Consider the following 22,127-nt stretch of genomic DNA (forward strand, 5'->3'; position numbering starts at 1 on the left):
GCTGATCCTAACAGAACTGATTTTTTCCATTATACAGATGATTACAACAGGATCCTGCTTGGAGACAGGTGTTTTATGACCCCATTCCCTGACCCAAACCCCAGACCAGTTACAATGCAGCTCCAGCCAGGACAAGGGCACACAATAAAGTGAACCTTTAGCCAACTAAAGTATCTGAAAAGTCTGAGGGTTGCACCTGACATGGCCTGTGACATTGCATGTGCCATTACACAACATTGCACCATCCGAAAAAAATATAAAACATTTCATTAATGTTTAATAAAAGACAAGACAAATATGCTTAGTTCTTTGAGTTTTATTTTAATTGTTCTTTGTAAAGAAAAGCCAGTGATCAAGTCATATTTTGCCTGCAATAAGAGATATTATGCAAAGTCAGCAATAGTACTCTGTGTGAAATAATATATTAGCACTTACTCTGAAGTTCCTTTGAAGCGACTCTATCTCTAGTGACAGTTTTTTTCTTTAAGTTGTCAAGTATTTTCAAAATACTCTATTTTCTAGGGGTAGGGGTACACCTGTCAACACAAGCCTTATGCATCAACAATGAAAAGGAAAAGTACAACACTGCCCACCTCTGCATCACTGCTTTGTGCAGACTCTTCTGTAGATGTGGACTCCTGCAACTCATATTGCATTCAGAAATAATAAGTACTCAAGTGTAAATTAAGTAAAGTTATTTATGCACTTAAAGATACCTGAGAGGGTTTCTTCACTGTGCATTGGGGGGAAAATGGGCATTACAAAGTGTTGTACTTTTTTCCCTTTTGATGTAACATTAGAAAAAGTCTTCCTGCACATGCTTCAGCACCACTTGCTTGGGAACAGGTAAAAGTGTTGGTGTATTGTTTAAAACTGCACAAAAGAGGAAAACACAATTTCATTACAATGAAGCACACTGGGGGGAAATGTGATCAAAAACTCATGGCAACATATTTTTTTTACATTAATAACTACATGTAGTTTCACACATGTAGACTTTCACAAGTCAAAGCAATTCATTACTACTCAAGGTTTAACAGTTGATATGACTGGACAGCCATTGGGATTATAGGCCTACTTAATTTAATGCAGTAACAAATTATTTTACAGTGTACTAGGATCATTTAAAGTTGATTTCCCAGCAGTGAAGGTGTTGCTGCTCCTGATCTCTGGCTGTGTGTCTGAGGAAGAGCTGAACCCTGGGATGCCCTCCACAACGGGTCGGTTCACACTCAACCCAAGGGTCAGCTCTTCTGCCTGGGTATAACGTGGGGGTGCAGGACCACCACCTGTTTGTTTTTCTTTTCTTTTTTTTATCAGCCTTTTTCTTGGTTGCTTTTATAAACAGGCAAACATTTATTAACAGTGCCTTTTTAAAAGAGATTAGTATAAGTAGTACAAATTACCATTATGTAGAATATTCTAGTACTTCACTTTTACTTGTTCCCATGTTCTAGTAGTGGGTGGTGACTCTGACATTACAATGAACAAAGTTATTAATTATTTAGAAATTATTCAAATATAAAAATATATATAGTAATAAGTGATAAAAACATCTAACATGGTCACTACAAATTTAATTTGTCTGCTACTTTTTGCCAGCCCTCTGTCCTGGCTTTTGCACACTTTGAGGTGTTCCCTGGCGTTTTAATTATGTTTTCAAATTCTGCATATCCTTCAAGCAATAACTCTTGCTCTGCTGCGGTGAAAAACTGAGCGCGCTCTTTGGCCACGGTGAGCAGCCAATAGCAGCGTTGCTGATCAATGTTTCTACTATCGATACATATCCCCTTTTAAACCAGCGCATGAACGCGCAATTATCTCAGATAACTCAATCCAGCGATACTAATCATAAACAACAGGGCCCGTATTCCTAAAGAATCTTAATGTAAAAAGTAGCTCCTAGTGACAAAATTCTAAGAAAATTCTTAGAAATGTGGGCGTTTACTCTTAAAATTAAAGAAAAAATCCTAGTAAAGAAAAAAGTAATTCAGAAAGCATCTTAACCCTTAAAAGAGGTCTTAAGGTCAAAATTGTTAGGAGTATGGATGAGGACTTTTAAGAGGCTTAAGAGTTTCTTTAGCAGAGGAGAAAATGACAGAACGATGAAGAGGGAGAAGAAATGTGTTGCAGACAATAGATGACGATAGAGAGTTAATAAGACGCTATAGATGAGATTGTGCAGTGATCATGTTTGTGACTGATCTTATTAGAGACACGCTAATATCTCCGACACAGCGCAGGAATGCCATAACGCCAGAAATGATCACTACATTAAGATATTTGGCAAATGGGAAAATGCAATAAAGCAATAGTGATTTGGGTCTGTGACAACCTTCTGTAAGCAGTGATCACACAAACATTACAGCACTTTCAGAACCTCTTATTGTGTCGCAGTTCATTTAGTTTCCACTGGACATTCCCACCTTGCAGGCTCAAAAAACTGTATTTATGAATATAGCAGGCTTCCCTGGTGCGCACAAGCAGCGGAATGAACCGTTAATAATGTGCGCTATAAGCTCCCACGTCCGCTTCTCGCTCCATGCTGTGACACCCAGCCCGAATTTTCCTTTAAGGACGGCCTAGTGTTCATCCACTAACTCGGCTAACAGTAAACACGGTTCTTCTGACCAGTCAGGCTTTCTCGTCTTTCTTGTTTTTTAATCCATGTTTTCAAAACAAACATTCAAACCACCACTTAAATAGACAGCAATCAGTGTAATTGGAAAGAGTGGAACAATTTTTTATCATTCTAAGCCAATCAAATTAACAGCAAGGTAAAAAAAAGGATTTATATACATAAAAATAATGTGCGTGTGTGTGTGTGCGTTTGTGAGTAAACTCTATACTTAAAATGGCTCTTTTTTTTCCTTCTTGGACAACCAACCAATCACAATCTTCAAAAGATTGTGTCATACATAGCAACGGGGTCAGCCCCGCCTCCTCACTAAGATGAGAGTTTTTGTCTTTTCCTTACTCAGAGTTGCTCTCAGATCGGTCCCGAATCACTCTTAAGCTAAGACTCCTACGTAAAAGTTTTTAAGCTAAATTAAGAGTTTTCTAAAAGGATTCTTAGATTCTTTAGGAATACGGGCCCAGGTGTGTTCGAAGAACCCAATTAGCCGGATCATGATTAGCACGATGATATCATCTTGGATGTCTCATTTGATCTCGGATGTTTTAAGCAACGTACGAAGAACGGGCCCCTGGCCTATTGCATTGAAGTGTGGGGAAGTGCCTGCAAAATATACATTAAACCAATTTTACTCTTACAGAAAAGAGCGATTAGAATTATTGGTTGAAGTGGATAAAATTTAGATTTAAAAATTGGTTTCAATTTTAGGCAATCAGTTCCATAGACGGGGTCTGCAACAGCAAAGACTCTGTCTCCGGGAGCGAGGGATGGATAAACAAGAGGAGGAAGAAGATCTCTGATATAATGGAGCTTCATCATGAAGAGCTTTAGAAACAAACAACTACATTTTAAACTGAACTCTGAAATGGATCGGGAGCCAATGAAGCAAAGCTAAAATTGGGGTGACATGATCATATTTCATATTTCTTTGCAGCCTTGCAGCATCTGGAGGCGAGCAAGCGATGATTGAGGAAGACCCAAATACAATGAATTACAGTAGTGCAAGCGTGAGGTAATAAAAGCATGAATAACCTTCTCCAAGTCTTGGAATGACAACAATGATTGTCAAACAACAAAAGAAAACGACAGAATCACTCACTGCTTTTCACTGAATAACTTTAGTAACTTTAATAACAATCTGTGTATATTTAATTCAGGTGAAGACTATACAGAGGTTTACATTTGATTACTTTATTCAAATTCTGTATTATTAGTAGAATAAATTGATATTTTATTTGTATCTTTTTTCTGTTGTCATATTTTTTATGGTATTTTTTACCAAAAATTTTTATGGTATTACTGACCGTTTCAACGCACACTGATTTTGCCTATTTGTGGAGATCTTCTGAAGTATAGCAGAACCTGACCAATTATTAATTTATATGGGTATATATGTATTTTTACACACACACACGCAGGCCTTTATACTGTATACATTCTTCCCTAGTTTTAGAGCTTGTTCAGAATAACATAAATCAAGCCAGCATGAGTCAGGTGAGAGTCTTATGAAGACATTATTACACTAATAAGAAGCATTAAACAATGTAGGGATGCTATTATTGGCGCTATAGTCAAATTGAAAAGGTTACTGACGAAATGCTTCTGTTTAATTCAAAAGAGGTATATAAATAAAGTATTTTTTTTTAAATAAATGTGAAGAAAGTCACTTGTATATGTTTTACTAATATTATTATTACTACTCAAATATTATACATGGACATTCGTTCAAAAACTAATATTAAACATTATACATTAAACTGTAAAAAAGGGGGGAATAAAAATATCTGTCTGTACTTTTTTTATTAGTACACTTGCATTCATGAACGTGATATTAGGGGAAAAGTAAAATAAATTAATTAAACCGTTTTTTTCTACATTCTTTGGCGCTGTTTTTATTCATTCAGGCGTCTGCAGCGAACACCTTCACAGTGCTGTCGTCACTCAGAGGGGTCCTTCCGCCGCTCTCTCTGAGTCCGTGAGCACGAGCACGTGCAGCAGCAGCAGATCTCCGGTAACGCGCCGCGATGATCGGCGGCAAACCGAGCGCGATCGCCGCGGGCGTCTGTGGCGCGCTCCTCATCGGGTACTGTATCTATTTCGACAGAAAACGACGCAGCGATCCGAACTTCAAAACCAGACTGCGTGAACGTGAGTCACGAGATCGACCAGACTAGTTAACAAAATACTAGAACGCTGTTTACGTAAGACTGGTTTGTTTTACCTTTCATATTTAGATTATAGTACCGTGTCTTTATAATACATAATCACGTTCAGTCAGTTTCGAATTATAGTCTTATTTTGACCCAGGATGTGATGCACGTACTATTGATTCATTGAATCGGTTCCTTTGAACGACTCGTACGAACGCTTCACTTGTGTAGAACCAACAGATGAAGAAGAATCGTATTGGTTGAACTGAATCACAATCAGCTTAGTCTGGTGGACATGTGTTTTGTGTGTTTGATTCAAGGTCTTTATTCGTTATGTACATCTTAATTATATATAAAAGTCTGTTGTTTCATGTGCTGTTTTCTTCTGTTTTAGGGAGGAAGACGCAAAGAGCTGCTCAAGATAAATCTGGACTTGCTCAAGTAGGTCAAACATCACATTTACATGTTTATGAGGGCATCCTTTTGTTCCTTAAAGCAGTTTTCCATCGTGTGATCATCCTTGAGGGACCCTATTCTACATTTAAAGACGACTACATCTTTTTGTGTATAAAGAATATAATTTTTTTTTTATTATTGTTATAATATTGTTTTTATTTCAATGATAATGAAACTGTTATTTATTTCTTTTATTATTTAAATCATTTTATTATTTTAGTTTTTATTTTAACCATCTTTATTGTAATCCAATTAAGTTAGGTCTTGTTTAAATAACTTATTATTTTTGTTGAAAACATTTAATGTATGTTAATCATTGTTTATTTTAATCAATTTAGTTAGATAATTTTATTTATTTTCATTTTAATATTTTTTCATTTATTTTAACATATTTTTATTACATTTTTGCTTAGGTCTTGTTTTTTGGGGGGGAAATTCCATGGATTCATTTTTTATTAATTTATTCAAATAATTTTGAATTTTTTAAATTATTTTTATTCAAATATTATTTTATTTATTTTACTCCTTTTTATTATCACATACATTTTTTTAGTTGGGTCTTATTTTATTATTATTTTTCTCTACTTTTGTCCATGCACCCCCTCATTTTATTTTTATTCAATAAATAATTTTTTCTATAATTTATTTGTATATTAATATATAACATTTTTAGTTAGGTCTTATTCTATTTATTTTATTTTATTTTTTTCTCTACATTGTTCCATGGACCCCCTAATATTTACATTTTTATTAATTAATTCAAATCATTTTTAAATTAATTTTAATCACTACAAACTATTCAGTTAGATCATTTTATTGTAATAATTTTTCCATTTATTTTAATCTTGTTTTTAGTTGGGTGTTAGTTTATTATTTATTTATTATGTCGCTCTTCATATCCTCCAGCTGCCGGATCTTAAAGATGCCGGAGCCGTGCAGAAGTTCTTCCTGGATGAGATCCAGCTGGGCGAGGAGCTTCTGGCTCAGGGTGAGGTGTCCATCTCACTATCACCTGCGTTCACACACACACACACACACACACACACACACACACACTGAAGTGCTAAACGCCCACATGTGTTCCTCAGGAGACTACGAGAAGGGTGTGGATCACCTGACCAATGCGATCGCCGTGTGTGGCCAACCACAGCAGCTCCTGCAGGTGCTTCAGCAAACGCTCCCAGCGCCGGTCTTCCAGATGCTGCTCACCAAACTGCCCTCCATCAGCCAGGTGAGCGCCAACCTCTCGCACACCTGTGTGGGGCTGCGAATCCAACATCTACTCCAAATCTGGAATCAAATACTTGATATAAAATACAAATTTCGATTTCTCTGTGAGCATTTCAATATGACTTTAAAACATTCAAGCGCGAGATGACTCGTGTTGTTTTATGTGGTGCGCACACATCCAAAGCTCGCTCACAGAAAATGTGATTTTAAAACATTCAAGCGCAAGACGACTCGCTGTTTTCAGGTCGTTGTTTCACAAGTCGCGAAACATTCAATTAAATGTTTTGCAATAAGACTAAATGTGAATTATCTAAGGTTTTTTTTTTACCATATTGGAATCGAAATTAGGAATCAATAAGCAAAATCGAAATAGTTAAAGGGATAGTTCACCACAAAATGTAAACTCTGTCAGTAATTACTCTCCCTCATGTTGTTCAACCCCGTAAGACTTTCGTTCATCTTCAGAACACAAATTAAGATATTTTTGATTAAATCTGAGAGCTGGATCACTCCTCCATAGGCTTCTTAAGGGATCGAAACTTGCCGGCCCAAAAGTTATTAAAGACATCGTTAAAATAGTCCGAGTGACGACAGTGGCTCAACCTTAAGTTCATCAAGCGACGAGAATACTTTTTGTGCGCAACAAACAAAAATAACGACTTTATTCAACTATTCATTTCCTTCTCTGTGGGCCTCGAGTGAGTTCACGTAGTGAAACAGCGCAGCGCTTCTGTGTTGTACGTCACACGCAGGCTCACTATTGGCCGACGCTGGTCATGTGTGTGATGATGCGTGTGACGCTGTTACACTACGTGAACTCACTCGAGGCCCACAGAGAAGGAAATGAATAGTTGAATAAAGTCATTATTTTTGTTTGTTTTTTGCGCACAGAAAGTATTCTCATCGCTTGATAAACTTAAGGTTGAGCCGCTGTAGTCACTCGGACTATTTTAACGATGTCTTTCATAACTTTTCTGTGTCGGCAAGTTTCAATCCCTTAAGAAGCCTATGGAGGAGTGATCCAGCTCTCAGATTTAATCAAAAATATCTTAATTTGTGTTCTGAAGATGAACGAAAGTCTTACGGGGTTGAACAACATGAGGGAGAGTAATTACTGACAGAGTTTTCATTTTGTGGTGAACTATCCCTTTAATATTGAAGCGAAACCCACCTGTGCATTCTTTAAAACCCCCCACGAGCCGCGTGTCGCTCCTGGGACAAGAAAGAATGCGAGAGAAACCCAAGAACTAACCAAAGTTAAATGTCTTTGCTGTGACGTTTAGCTATTTCACCTCTTGGACATTGAAATATCTGTCATTGACATCGTGCGCCGCGTGCGGTTCTAGAGCTGACCTTGTGTTCCTCTGTTCACAGCGGATAGTGAGCTCTCAGAGTCTGGAAGAAGATGATGTCGAGTGAATGTGGCGAACCAGCAATGGACCTTCTGATCTCTTATTTATCATGTTTATTCCTGTGTTTGGTTGCACATCAATCCCGACCACTGTCTGTTCCTGGTGTTTGCATTGACATTGTTCGTATAAAATGGATGTTTTTTTATTCTAAACATGATCTAACGTAATCACATATTTAAATGCAATTGAAAGCGTCAAATTAAGAATACACACTTTCAATGACAAGCTAATGATAAAGGTCATCACTTCATAAGCACTCGGCTCCTTTTAATGTAATTTCTGGATATTTCTCACGTGTAGTGGTTGATCAGATATCAAAGATGGATCTGTTTGCAATATTAATCAGATGTTTTTGTTTATAAATCTTGTTTTTGTATGCACTGAACTTTAAATAATAGATTTTTCTTTGTATTCATTAAATAATTTAATCAAGAATGGCTTTTCAATCACGTTATTTCTGCATTTGTTGTTTTTCTGATGCACATTGCACTGCGATGCTGCTGATTATTTCCAGATTGCAGTTCTCTTCCTCTAGGAGGCAGTGCAGACACACACATTCTCATCAACTACACTTCAGTTGAGGATTTTTAATGTTAAAAGCATCTATCCTGGTACACTATAACTGTTTTCTTCAAAATTAACATTTAAATGAGTCAAATCAGCAATCTTATCTTCCAAAACATGTTTTGTCATACCCTGATTCACTGTGGTAAGCCTATTATAGAGTGTTGATGCTTTAGAGCTGTCGGGATGGTTATCACGGGAAACTACATGCGTCACTAGCCCGTGCATGTCTCTTATCCGCAAGCTGCTCCGGCTGCTGTGCCGTGGGATTGGCAGAGGTTAGTTGTGTGTGTGTGAGTGAGTGGCAGAGGTTAGTTGTGTGTGTGTGAGTGAGTGGCAGAGGTGTGTGTGTGAATGGCAGAGGTTAGTTGAGTGTGTGTGAGTGAGTGGCAGAGGTTAGTTGAGTGTGTGTGAGTGAGTGGCAGAGGTTAGTTGTGTGTGTGTGTGTGTGTGAGTGAGTGGCAGAGGTGTGCGTGTGAATGGCAGAGGTTAGTTGAGTGTGTGTGAGTGAGTGGCAGAGGTTAGTTGAGTGTGTGTGTGTGTGAGTGGCAGAGGTTAGTTGTGTGTGTGTGTGTGTGAGTGAGTGGCAGAGGTGTGCGTGTGAATGGCAGAGGTTAGTTGAGTGTGTGTGAGTGAGTGGCAGAGGTTAGTTGAGTGTGTGTGTGAGTGGCAGAGGTTAGTTGTGTGTGTGTGTGTGAGTGAGTGAGTGGCAGAGGTTAGTTGAGTGTGTGTGTGAGTGGCAGAGGTTAGATGTGTGTCTGTGTGCGTGTGAATGGCAGAGGTTAGTTGAGTGTGAGTGGCAGAGGTTAGTTGAGTGTGTGTGTGAGTGGCAGAGGTTAGTTGAGTGTGTGAGAGTGGCAAAGGTTAGTTGAGTGTGTGTGTGAGTGGCAGAGGTTAGTTGAGTGTGTGTGTGTGAGTGGCAGAGGTTAGTTGAGTGTGTGTGAGTGGCAGAGGTTAGTTGAGTGTGTGTGAGAGTGGCAGAGGTTAGTTGAGTGTGTGTGTGTGAGTGGCAGAGGTTAGTTGAGTGTGAGTGGCAGAGGTTAGTTGAGTGTGTGTGTGAGTGGCAGAGGTTAGTTGAGTGTGTGAGAGTGGCAAAGGTTAGTTGAGTGTGTGTGTGAGTGGCAGAGGTTAGTTGAGTGTGTGTGTGTGAGTGGCAGAGGTTAGTTGAGTGTGTGTGTGAGTGGCAGAGGTTAGTTGAGTGTGTGTGAGAGTGGCAAAGGTTAGTTGAGTGTGTGTGTGTGAGTGGCAGGTTAGTTGAGTGTTTGAGAGTGGCAAAGGTTAGTTGAGTGTGTGTGTGTGAGTGGCAGAGGTTAGTTGAGTGTGTGTGTGTGAGTGGCAAAGGTTAGTTGAGTGTTTGAGAGTGGCAGAGGTTAGTTGAGTGTGTGTGTGTGAGTGGCAGAGGTTAGTTGAGTGTGTGTGTGAGTGGCAGAGGCTAGTTGAGTGTGTGTGTGAGTGGCAGAGGTTAGTTGAGTGTGTTTGAGAGTGGCAAAGTTTAGTTGTGTGTGTTTGAGAGTGGCAAAGGTTAGTTGAGTGTGTGTGTGAGTGGCAGAGGTTAGTTGAGTGTGTGTGTGTGAGTGGCAGAGGTTAGTTGAGTGTGTGTGTGTGAGTGGCAGAGGTTAGTTGAGTGTGTGTGTGAGTGGCAGAGGTTAGTTGAGTGTGTTTGAGAGTGGCAAAGGTTAGTTGAGTGTGTGTGAGTGGCAGAGGTTAGTTGAGTGTTTGAGAGTGGCAGAGGTTAGTTGAGTGTGTGTGTGAGAGTGGCAAAGGTTAGTTGAGTGTGTGTGTGTGTGAGTGGCAGAGGTTAGTTGAGTGTGTGTGTGTGTGAGTGGCAGAGGTTAGTTGAGTGTTTGAGAGTGGCAAAGTTTAGTTGTGTGTGTTTGAGAGTGGCAAAGGTTAGTTGAGTGTGTGTGTGAGTGGCAGAGGTTAGTTGAGTGTGTGTGAGAGTGGCAAAGGTTAGTTGAGTGTGTGTGTGAGTGGCAGAGGTTAGTTGAGTGTGTGTGAGAGTGGTAAAGGTTAGTTGAGTGTGTGTGTGTGAGTGGCAAAGGTTAGTTGAGTGTGTGTGTGAGTGGCAAAGGTTAGTTGAGTGTGTGTGTGTGAGTGGCAGAGGTTAGTTGAGTGTGTGTGTGAGTGGCAAAGGTTAGTTGAGTGTGTGTGTGTGAGTGGCAGAGGTTAGTTGAGTGTGTGTGAGAGTGGCAAAGGTTAGTTGAGTGTGTGTGTGTGAGTGGCAGAGGTTAGTTGAGTGTGTGTGAGAGTGGTAAAGGTTAGTTGAGTGTGTGTGTGTGAGTGGCAAAGGTTAGTTGAGTGTGTGTGTGAGTGGCAAAGGTTAGTTGAGTGTGTGTGTGTGAGTGGCAGAGGTTAGTTGAGTGTGTGTGAGAGTGGCAAAGGTTAGTTGAGTGTGTGTGTGTGAGTGGCAGAGGTTAGTTGAGTGTGTGTGTGTGTGAGTGGCAAAGGTTAGTTAAGTGTGTGTGTGAGTGGCAGAGGTTAGTTGAGTGTTTGAGAGTGGCAAAGGTTAGTTGTGTGTGTTTGAGAGTGGCAAAGGTTAGTTGAGTGTGTGTGTGAGTGGCAGAGGTTAGTTGAGTGTGTGTGAGAGTGGCAAAGGTTAGTTGAGTGTGTGTGAGAGTGGTAAAGGTTAGTTGAGTGTGTGTGTGTGAGTGGCAAAGGTTAGTTGAGTGTGTGTGTGAGTGGCAAAGGTTAGTTGAGTGTGTGTGTGTGAGTGGCAGAGGTTAGTTGAGTGTGTGTGAGAGTGGCAAAGGTTAGTTGAGTGTGTGTGTGTGAGTGGCAGAGGTTAGTTGAGTGTGTGTGTGTGAGTGGCAGAGGTTAGTTGAGTGTTTGAGAGTGGCAGAGGTTAGTTGAGTGTGTGTGTGTGAGTGGCAGAGGTTAGTTGAGTGTGTGTGTGTGAGTGGCAGAGGTTAGTTGAGTGTGTGTGTGTGAGTGGCAGAGGTTAGTTGAGTGTGAGTGTGTGAGTGGCAGAGGTTAGTTGAGTGTGTGTGTGTGTGAGTGGCAGAGGTTAGTTGAGTGTGTGTGTGTGAGTGGCAGAGGTTAGTTGAGTGTGTGTGTGTGAGTGGCAGAGGTTAGTTGAGTGTGTGTGAGAGTGGCAGAGGTTAGTTGAGTGTGTGTGTGAGTGGCAGAGGTTAGTTGAGTGTGTGTGAGTGAGTGGCAGAGGTTAGTTGAGTGTGTGTGTGAGTGGCAGAGGTTAGTTGAGTGTGTGTGAGAGTGGTAAAGGTTAGTTGAGTGTGTGTGTGTGAGTGGCAAAGGTTAGTTGAGTGTGTGTGTGAGTGGCAAAGGTTAGTTGAGTGTGTGTGTGTGAGTGGCAGAGGTTAGTTGAGTGTGTGTGTGAGTGGCAAAGGTTAGTTGAGTGTGTGTGTGTGAGTGGCAGAGGTTAGTTGAGTGTGTGTGAGAGTGGCAAAGGTTAGTTGAGTGTGTGTGTGTGAGTGGCAGAGGTTAGTTGAGTGTGTGTGAGAGTGGTAAAGGTTAGTTGAGTGTGTGTGTGTGAGTGGCAAAGGTTAGTTGAGTGTGTGTGTGAGTGGCAAAGGTTAGTTGAGTGTGTGTGTGTGAGTGGCAGAGGTTAGTTGAGTGTGTGTGAGAGTGGCAAAGGTTAGTTGAGTGTGTGTGTGTGAGTGGCAGAGGTTAGTTGAGTGTGTGTGTGTGTGAGTGGCAAAGGTTAGTTGAGTGTGTGTGTGTGAGTGGCAGAGGTTAGTTGAGTGTTTGAGAGTGGCAAAGGTTAGTTGTGTGTGTTTGAGAGTGCCAAAGGTTAGTTGAGTGTGTGTGTGAGTGGCAGAGGTTAGTTGAGTGTGTGTGAGAGTGGCAAAGGTTAGTTGAGTGTGTGTGAGAGTGGTAAAGGTTAGTTGAGTGTGTGTGTGTGAGTGGCAAAGGTTAGTTGAGTGTGTGTGTGAGTGGCAAAGGTTAGTTGAGTGTGTGTGTGTGAGTGGCAGAGGTTAGTTGAGTGTGTGTGAGAGTGGCAAAGGTTAGTTGAGTGTGTGTGTGTGAGTGGCAGAGGTTAGTTGAGTGTGTGTGTGTGAGTGGCAGAGGTTAGTTGAGTGTTTGAGAGTGGCAGAGGTTAGTTGAGTGTGTGTGTGTGAGTGGCAGAGGTTAGTTGAGTGTGTGTGTGTGAGTGGCAGAGGTTAGTTGAGTGTGTGTGTGAGTGGCAGAGGTTAGTTGAGTGTGTGTGTGTGAGTGGCAGAGGTTAGTTGAGTGTGAGTGTGTGAGTGGCAGAGGTTAGTTGAGTGTGTGTGTGTGTGAGTGGCAGAGGTTAGTTGAGTGTGTGTGTGTGAGTGGCAGAGGTTAGTTGAGTGTGTGTGTGTGAGTGGCAGAGGTTAGTTGAGTGTGTGTGAGAGTGGCAGAGGTTAGTTGAGTGTGTGTGTGAGTGGCAGAGGTTAGTTGAGTGTGTGTGAGTGAGTGGCAGAGGTTAGTTGAGTGTGTGTGTGAGTGGCAGAGGTTAGTTGAGTGTGTGTGAGAGTGGTAAAGGTTAGTTGAGTGTGTGTGTGTGAGTGGCAAAGGTTAGTTGAGTGTGTGTGTGAGTGGCAAAGGTTAGTTGAGTGTGTGTGAGTGGCAGAGGTTAGTTGAGTGTGTGTGTGAGAGTGGTAAAGGTTAGTTGAGTGTGTGTGTGTGAGTGGCAGAGGTTAGTTGAGTGTGTGTGTGAGTGGCAGAGGTTAGTTGAGTGTGTGTGTGAGTGGCAGAGGTTAGTTGAGTGTGTGTGTGAGTGGCAGAGGTTAGTTGAGTGTTTGAGAGTGGCAGAGGTTAGTTGAGTGTGTGTGTGAGAGTGGCAAAGGTTAGTTGAGTGTGTGTGTGTGTGAGTGGCAGAGGTTAGTTGAGTGTGTGTGTGTGTGAGTGGCAGAGGTTAGTTGTGTGTGTTTGAGAGTGGCAAAGGTTAGTTGAGTGTGTGTGTGAGTGGCAGAGGTTAGTTGAGTGTGTGTGTGAGTGGCAGAGGTTAGTTGAGTGTGTGTGAGAGTGGTAAAGGTTAGTTGAGTGTGTGTGTGTGAGTGGCAAAGGTTAGTTGAGTGTGTGTGTGAGTGGCAAAGGTTAGTTGAGTGTGTGTGTGTGAGTGGCAGAGGTTAGTTGAGTGTGTGTGTGAGAGTGGTAAAGGTTAGTTGAGTGTGTGTGTGTGAGTGGCAAAGGTTAGTTGAGTGTGTGTGTGAGTGGCAGAGGTTAGTTGAGTGTGAGTGGCAGAGGTTAGTTGAGTGTGTTTGAGAGTGGCAAAGGTTAGTTGAGTGTGTGTGTGTGAGTGGCAGAGGTTAGTTGAGTGTTTGAGAGTGGCAGAGGTTAGTTGAGTGTGTGTGAGTGGCAGAGGTTAGTTGAGTGAGTGTGTGTGTGTGTGAGTGGCAGAGGTTAGTTGAGTGTGTGTGAGTGAGTGGCAGAGGTTAGTTGAGTGTTTGAGAGTGGCAGAGGTTAGTTGAGTGTGTGTGAGAGTGGCAGAGGTTAGTTGAGTGTGTTTGAGAGTGGCAGAGGTTAGTTGAGTGTGTGTGAGAGTGGCAAAGGTTAGTTGAGTGTGTGTGAGAGTGGCAAAGGTTAGTTGAGTGTGTGTGAGTGAGTGGCAGAGGTGTGTGTGTGAGTGGCAGAGGTTAGTTGAGTGTGTGTGTGAGTGGCAGAGGTTAGTTGAGTGTGAGTGGCAGAGGTTAGTTGAGTGTGTGTGTGAGTGGCAGAGGTTAGTTGTGTGTGTGTGAGTGAGTGGCAGAGGTTAGTTGAGTGTGTGTGTGAGTGGCAGAGGTTAGTTGAGTGTGTGTGTGAGTGGCAGAGGTTAGTTGTGTGTGTGTGTGTGTGTGTGTGTGTGAGTGAGTGGCAGAGGTGTGTGTGTGAGTGGCAGAGGTTAGTTGAGTGTGTGTGAGTGGCAGAGGTTAGTTGAGTGTGTGTGAGTGAGTGGCAGAGGTTAGTTGAGTGTGTGTGAGTGAGTGGCAGAGGTTAGTTGTGTGTGTGTGTGTGTGTGTGTGTGTGTGTGTGTGTGTGTGTGTGTGTGTGTGTGTGTGTGTGTGTGTGTGTGTGTGTGTGTGTGTGTGTGTGTGTGTGTGTGTGTGTGAGAGTGAGTGGCAGAGGTGTGTGTGTGAATGGCAGAGGTTAGTTGAGTGTGTGTGTTTGAGTGGCAGAGGAGGTTAGTTGAGTGTGTGTGAGTGGCAGAGGTTAGTTGAGTGTGTGTGAGTGGCAGAGGTTAGTTGAGTGTGTGTGAGTGGCAGAGGTTAGTTGAGTGTGTGTGAGAGTGGCAAAGGTTAGTTGAGTGTGTTTGAGAGTGGCAGAGGTTAGTTGAGTGTGTGTGAGAGTGGCAAAGGTTAGTTGAGTGTGTGTGAGAGTGGCAAAGGTTAGTTGAGTGTGTGTGTGTGTGTGTGTGTGTGTGTGTGTGTGTGTGTGTGTGGCAGAGGTTAGTTGAGTGTGTGTGAATGGCAGAGGTTAGTTGAGTGTGTGAGTGAATGGCAGAGGTTAGTTGAGTGTGTGTGAGTGAGTGGCAGAGGTTAGTTGAGTGTGTGTGTGTGAGTGGCAGAGGTTAGTTGAGTGTGTGTGTGTGAGTGGCAGAGGTTAGTTGAGTGTGTGTATGAGTGGCAGAGGTTAGTTGAGTGTGTGTGAGAGTGGCAAAGGTTAGTTGAGTGTGTGTGAGAGTGGCAAAGGTTAGTTGAGTGTGTGTGTGTGTGTGGCAGAGGTTAGTTGAGTGTGTGTGAATGGCAGAGGTTAGTTGAGTGTGTGTGAGTGAGTGGCAGAGGTTAGTTGAGTGTGTGTGTGTGAGTGGCAGAGGTTAGTTGAGTGTGTGTGTGTGAATGGCAGAGGTTAGTTGTGTGTGTCTTCAGGGAATCACCTGTTTTAAACAAACTTTGAACAGAGGAGAGTCTTCTGGCAAAATACAACACGACAGTCCTCGTAATAAAACAAGAATCAACATCAGCTTGGCTTTTCAGAGATGGCTAGAACTGGGAAATTTGAAATGTTGTAAAATCAACACAGAGATGATGGTGCTGTTACTCAACAGGAGATAGTAAGGTGTTTTATTGAACAGATAACTGCCATATGAAGCTCTCTAATACCCCTTTTCCACCAAAGCATTTTGAGAGCCGGTTCGGAGCCGGTGTCTACTCGTGAACCAGTTCTTTGTGTTTCGACAGCCACAGAACCGGTTCTCGGCCAGGAAAATTGGTTCCAAAGCGGCACCAACTCTTTGCTGGACTAGAACCGTTCTTTTACCACGTCATGCTTACGTCGGGGGCTGGGGGCGGGTTACTGTGAACAACAACACGACGGGAATGGGAAAGCTAAGACGTACACAGTGACGTAACGACGTCGTTCGCTGGGCTCTCTAGTCAGTGGAAAAACAAACAGGTTCTGAGAAGGTTCGCAAGTTGAACCAACTTTGAACCAGCACCAGTTCCGAACCAGTTCTTTTTTGGTGGAAACGAGGTATAACAGAGGTCACTGTAAAGCATTATCTGAACTGACATCCGCACAGTCACGCAGAACCGAAGCACAACCAAAATGTTCTTCCGCAAAAAGTTTAGTTTTTTTAACCACTAGAGGGCCAAAAGTTACATAGTGTACCTTTAACACATTGGTCAACACCTGTTGTTTGTCACGGTATACTATAATACTGCTCTTACAATGTCTGCTTTATAATCAGTGTTGTGTGTAACGCGTTACAAAGTAACGCGTTACAGTAACGTAACTACTTTTTCGGGTAACAAGTAGTGTAACGCGTTACTACTGAAAATTTGGTAACGAAACGTAGTTCCTTTTTCAATTCCGCACAACGTTACTTTTCCCATGGACAGATTTGACAGCAACACTGTCTCCTCAGCTGTGCGCTTGCAATAGTCACAAGCTCCACATGGTAGCCTACGTGACAGAGGCTGGTAGCAGAGCAATCAATTCTGTGAATTACACTGCGCAAACAAAAAGTAATACTCCCACCGGATGAAGAAGGGTTGGCTCTCCACAGAACATAAAATATTAATTGTATTGAATTTTTCGTGTTCGCATTTATGAGGAAAGAAACAATGTTATGGACGTAACAGTTCTTCGGACTTGACCGCTCTGAAAGCGGCACTAAAAGACTGCTTTAAATCTTTCACAGAGACCTCAAACAGGCATTTAAAACACCAAATATTAAGGATTGGCATATCAAGCAAAATAATATTCGATGATTGCTCGAAAATCGTACCTCTACCCCCACATGCTTACAGTATAGACGGGGTTCGCTCAAATCCCGCTCCGATATTAAATTTCTCTGTATAGACTGCGTGTTGTAGCCTAGTCATTAAAGAAAACGATTTAGTTTCATATTTATGTTTAAATAAAATAATTTATTTTTTTATTTCATCAATGTTGATTATATGAAAAGTGAAAAGCATGAGTAAGAGCATAAGATGCGCAATCGGGAGACAAATGGAGTGGGCAGACATGATTTTGACCACTTCATTAAGTTTGTTTTTGTAGAAAGCCTTTCTTTAAAGTGAATTTCGTTTTGTATTAATTGTATCTTAATTTTAATCAATGTTTCATCAACCAATTGTCTTTAATAAATAAGCAGTAAATATAGCAGGCAATATAATCAGGACTTCTCAGGAGCTCCGTGCCGGCGCTTGGACTGAGCTCGTCTCATAAATGAACCGAAACTTAGCGCAAGCTACTTGCCTCAAAGATCTGAGAAATATATAGAAAGCTTGAAATGTGTACTTTAAAACAAAACTATTCAAAACGAGAGAAAACAGACTATCTGCTTATGTAATCCATATGAAATGTGCATTTCTCTCTGGCGCGTTCACTACTGTGAAGATCGCGAGTCAGCATCGTCAACTTTATCTTTGCAGCCGACACTGACTGACAAAGAAAACACTTGTTTATTAATAATGTTTATGTTTATGTCTCCTTGCTATATTTGATATTCGATATTCATAATCATTTCTTTTGCCGGTTCTTTGTGACATTTTTCATGAACGCGTCACCACCGCTCAATAGTTAATATTGTGCTTTGGTGTTCAGTTTATACAGGTTTTTCAAATGTTATTTAAATAAATATATATTTTTTTTCTATCTCAAAATCTCTTTTTTTTTCTTGTTTTTTTTTTCTAGTTTTTCAATAAGTAGAGTTCATAGTAGAATTTTATGTAGGCCTACACATTTAGGAACAGATATTGGGTTCTGCCCAAAGTCAAGCAACATAAAAGTAACGTAAAAGTAACGAGTAACATAAAAAGTTACTTTCCAAAGGGGGTAACTAAGTAAAGTAACGGATTACTTTTTTAAGAAGTAACGAGTAACGAGAAAACACTACTTTTTAAAAGTAACTTCCCCAACACTGTTTATAATCTATATTATGTGCATAGTTTACAATTTTTATGTATGAATATCCATAACTACATTATCCAAAATGTGTGGTATGAAACAGCATTCATTATCCCACAATGCAATGCACTACACTCGTATTTAACCGACGTAATATAAGCAAAGCATTTTCTTGATTCACTATTTGACTGTTGTTTTACCAGGAGTTTGACTTTCTTAAACCAGTTTGGATTAAACGTGCTGTGAAAAAAAAATGCATTATAGCAATTAAAAGGTAAATGTGAAAACGGTAAAATTGCAAAGATGCATTTAAATGCATGCAGTTGCTTTAAAAATGATACAATAGAGATGTGGTAGAATAATCTGCATTCTCTCTCGCTGTAAACTATTATCTTAAACTGGATGAAACGTCTTGTGTGGTTTAGTGTAAAAGCACAGATGGTTGGACATGACAATTCCCCGCTGAAATACTGAACATAAATCTGACACAGAGTCTGTGATGAGAAGCGCAGCGCCGGTGGAAGTTATGATGGGCTGGAGTTTGTGTTTCTCTCTGCCAGTGAGCTGATCTATGTGTTTTGGGTTTGAACACGTCATTATAACCTGGAATCTGGCACTCGTGGATCACTGAACTGTTCACTGGAAGAAACAGCAGAAGGGAAATAAATCCAGCTTCTGCCCTTTCCGTCCAACTCCGCTCAGATTTTCCAGGAATAGCGTGGTCGTCGGGTTTATAAACAGAGACTGCCAGTGGCTTCAGCTCTGCTGGAAGAAGACTCACTATTCAGAGAGCATTTAACACACTCATTCAATGTCAAACGTAAAGTCATTGTTAATGTCACCACACTGACACGTAATTTTACTCTATAAGCCTGAAATGTTTCGCAGATGAATACGTCAAGGTAGTTGGGAGGTTTAAAACATGGTAAATATGAATTTCTCATGTAAAAGTGCAAAAACATTCATTGCCATAACCTGAAACACATGATTGAAAAAAAAAATATGGTCCAGTATTATTTATATATAAATATATAGCCTATATATATAAAGACGAACACTTTTAAAAAATAATTTTCCACTATAAAGAAGTGCAATGACTTGTGCAATGACAATAATTTTGTGCAATGAAAGATTCCATGAATGTTAAAGGTTCTTCATGGAACCATTAATCCAATTAAACCCGTGACGTTATACTCAGAGCGGTTCGTGACTCGAATTTATGCGTTTCAATGGCAGCACTTTCAACGGCGAAATGCATTTAATGATGATGTATAATTGTTTCTTTATGTTGTTTTGATCCCTTCTGCTCCTGATTGTGTCATTTGCGCTGTATAGCCGTGAGAATTTTATTATTTATTTAAAAAACGTTAAATATTTTTATTAAAGAGACAATATAATTTCTATATCTATTGCAAAATATGAATATTGTGCATAAAAAAATATATTTTAATAGTTTGAGTATAGGGAGTCGATTATGTCATTCGCAGTGCTTCATGGTAGTGGGCGGAGCTTTGCTAGTCACGAATCACGATCTCTGATTGGTGGCTATTTCTTTGCAGAATTATGGGTAATGAGTTTTTTTTTCCAACAGGATTTCTGAATCTGTTGTTGAACATGATTATTTAAAAAAATAAGATGAAATAGTGCGGCTGCTGGCTTCAACAAAAGCACATTCCACCGATTAACAATCTCGTAGCTCACAGTAATCAATTGTGTGAGTTTGCCTTTGAAATGTTGATGGTCTCTTTGGGTACTATAAGTTTACTGTAACAATATGTGATGTCATAGTGAATACTCATTACAGAATAGCGTGAACATTGAACCATCCACGTTATCTTCCCTATTTCAGATCACTTTTCATTTGCATGCTTATTTCTTAGCCAGAATAAAGCGTACCAGACTTTATATTATTCTTGAATACCCGAGCCTGTGATCTCAGTTGAACACAGTCCAGCTCGAGCTTTAATGACCACAGCGGAGGAAAGGGTTTGGTCGTTTGGAATGTTTCCCTGCTGGAAGACAAACACAGGCCTAATTATTTTTATCCAAGTCTGCAGCTGGTTTCTTTCTTTCTTTCTTTTTTACTGTGTTTGGAAGGTGTAGTCTGGAGCTCGGAGCTGCCAAGAGACAGGAACTGGAAAATACTTCTCTAAGAGAGCAAATACAATATGAAAACGTAACCGGAGCCAAGAACCGTCGAATAAAAATATAATGACAGACGGTGTATTTTCCATGAACTCATGCACTCATAGCAAAGCCGCTCCCCTCCCTTGCTTTTATAAGACGGGGAAAGTGTGTTAAGAGGGAAGCTGCTGATTTGATTTTCGACTTAAAGGGATAGTGCATCCTAAATAAAATTCTGTCTTGGTTATTAGTTAAAGGGTTGCATAAATTTTGATGTGAACACTTTACAAATTTACAAAATATCTTGTTTTTTATTTGCCTGACATGAGGGTGTGTAAATGTCAAAGTTCAACAGGGAGAACAAGTAGATTTCTTACAAAAAATACTTTATTTATAGAGGCCAAATGCAAAGACAAAATGTTTTCGATTCACATAGTCATCGGTGTCATAACAAATGCATAAATAAATCAAGTGTTTTTATATTTTAGATATAGTTTATAGATGTAAGAGGTTTTTTTTTAGCTACCTATCCTTCAGTATTTGGTGTGTTCTGTGGCTTTTTGACCTGGTGTGTAAATTATAACAATGCTTATTTTTGGTTGAACTATGCATTGAAGTTTATAAGTCAGTGTAATGAGAGGGAGTTTGAGGCTGATCTGTGTCGGTGTGTGAATGATACTGTGGCCAATGGAGAAAGCTTGATTCTGGCATTGAAACGTGATGTGAGATCATCAGATTTAACTTAATGAAATGCAGCTGAAGTGTGTGACGGCCTGTTTCCCTGTCAATCAACAACTGAGCAACACATTCATATAAACAACACTGGTCCTTCTCTAACAACAAATACCAAAAACTATCATTGTACTATCATGGCGTTTTGGTGTTAATACCGTGGTATTCTTTGAATACTTTGAATAGTGTTTTATATGCTGTATATTTTATATGGTATTATATGGTATCTTTGAATAGGTTTTTATATATATATATATATATATATATATATATATATATATATATATATATATATATATATATATATATATATATATATATATATATATATTATTTTTTAGGTAATGCAACGTTTATCAGTGTACAAATATACAGTATAAAAATATACATATTTTTAAATGATGATAATTGTTAAATGATTTTTATTGTTATTATTACGTATATTTATGATTTAATATTATCATTTTCAATATACAATATATATATATTATACTTTCTTTTTATACATGTGTGTGTGATATATATATATTTTTTTTTTAAAATTAAATATATATAATTTTTTTAATATATATAATGGGTAATAATTAATACTATATCCCTAGCACATTTATTTACAAAGCGACTGACAGAGAAATATGTGAAATTAAGTTGCATCAGTTTCAGCTGCAACATATTATTTTGACACTCTTCAAAAAAAAAAAAAAACCCAGCTGGTGATTGTGCAGAACATCAGTGTGCTGTATGATTGTGAGTGTGTTATAGCTTCAACAGGGGGCACTGTTGCTCCAGCCTCCCAGTCAACCTCCCAGTCTCTCTAGTCCTGACGTGTTCACCAACAAAACATGTCGGCAGACGAGATTACAGGTGATGTCTGCCAAATGACCTTCGAGTTGTCATTACTTTACAAGTGAAGCAACTCCGATTTATAAAAACCCTTTGTGTGTTTGCATTGCAGGAACACGCACTGAATAACTGAAGAGTGACGGTTAAACTCTGCATGTGAAGGATTGGGTAAAGCATGTGTTTTAGTTTTGCATATAAGCTATATTTGCACAATGCACACATTTCAAACCACAGATAATCAGAAATGTATTGCTATGTGTTCGTATCGTTCAGCCCTCGCTGCCAACTGTGTGTGTGTGTGTGCGTGCATTCAGCCTGAAATGGATCATGGTGCAACCAAGGAGAAAAGCTGAGCTCTGTCATGCCAGCAGGCGCTGAGGAAATGTAAACCGAGTCACAGTCGTGCTAATAATAATGGCGGCGTGTTGCAGGGGGTTTAATTACCAAAGCAGTCTTAAGCCCTGTGTCATGCGTTGCACAAAATACAGAGCGGGGAGGGGGAAAAATCCTTGGCACTTCCTAAAAATAAAGAGAGGTGTACGTGCTTGGAGTGCTAACAGCTGTGCCATCTGATCCGACACGGGAATTCACTGTCGGGATCGAATGCCTTTGAATTTCTCTGCTTTGTGCTCTTGTGTTATAACTGGATTTTTAGAGAAAATATTCAGGATTCCGAAAATAGATTTACGCATCTGAAAATACACCATTTAAAACCCTTGTAAACCAAGCAAC

At 40.2% G+C, this 22,127-nt stretch overlaps 1 protein-coding gene and 1 non-coding gene across 2 annotated transcripts; both read left to right on the forward strand.

Annotated features, from left to right (window-relative positions):
• Positions 1–4,588: 4,588 nt before the first annotated feature.
• Positions 4,589–8,318, forward strand: tomm20a (translocase of outer mitochondrial membrane 20). The gene is made up of 5 exons (XM_056232645.1): positions 4,589–4,783; positions 5,180–5,226; positions 6,148–6,229; positions 6,330–6,472; positions 7,846–8,318. The coding sequence occupies exons 1-5, from the start codon at positions 4,660–4,662 to the stop codon at positions 7,888–7,890; spliced, it is 441 nt and encodes a 146-aa protein (XP_056088620.1). The 5' UTR covers positions 4,589–4,659; the 3' UTR covers positions 7,891–8,318.
• LOC130069018 (small nucleolar RNA SNORA14) lies at positions 7,645–7,776 on the forward strand. Its single transcript, XR_008803731.1, has one exon. It is a non-coding gene; the product is annotated as a small nucleolar RNA SNORA14 (small nucleolar RNA).
• Positions 8,319–22,127: the final 13,809 nt, after the last annotated feature.

Source organism: Rhinichthys klamathensis, unplaced genomic scaffold, assembly GCF_029890125.1.
Source record: "Rhinichthys klamathensis goyatoka isolate OS25496 unplaced genomic scaffold, OSU_Roscu_1.1 h1tg000352l_1, whole genome shotgun sequence".
NCBI classification, from domain to species: domain Eukaryota; kingdom Metazoa; phylum Chordata; class Actinopteri; order Cypriniformes; family Leuciscidae; genus Rhinichthys; species Rhinichthys klamathensis.

Excerpts from the sequence above, each read along its gene's own strand:
- tomm20a (XM_056232645.1), top strand. The coding sequence starts at position 4,660 with ATGATCGGCGGCAAACCGAGCGCGATCGCCGCGGGCGTCTGTGGCGCG. Across the intron at positions 5,227-6,147 it reads ATAAATCTGGACTTGCTCAA|CTGCCGGATCTTAAAGATGC; the intron begins GTAGGTCAAACA and ends CATATCCTCCAG. Across the intron at positions 6,473-7,845 it reads AACTGCCCTCCATCAGCCAG|CGGATAGTGAGCTCTCAGAG; the intron begins GTGAGCGCCAAC and ends CTCTGTTCACAG.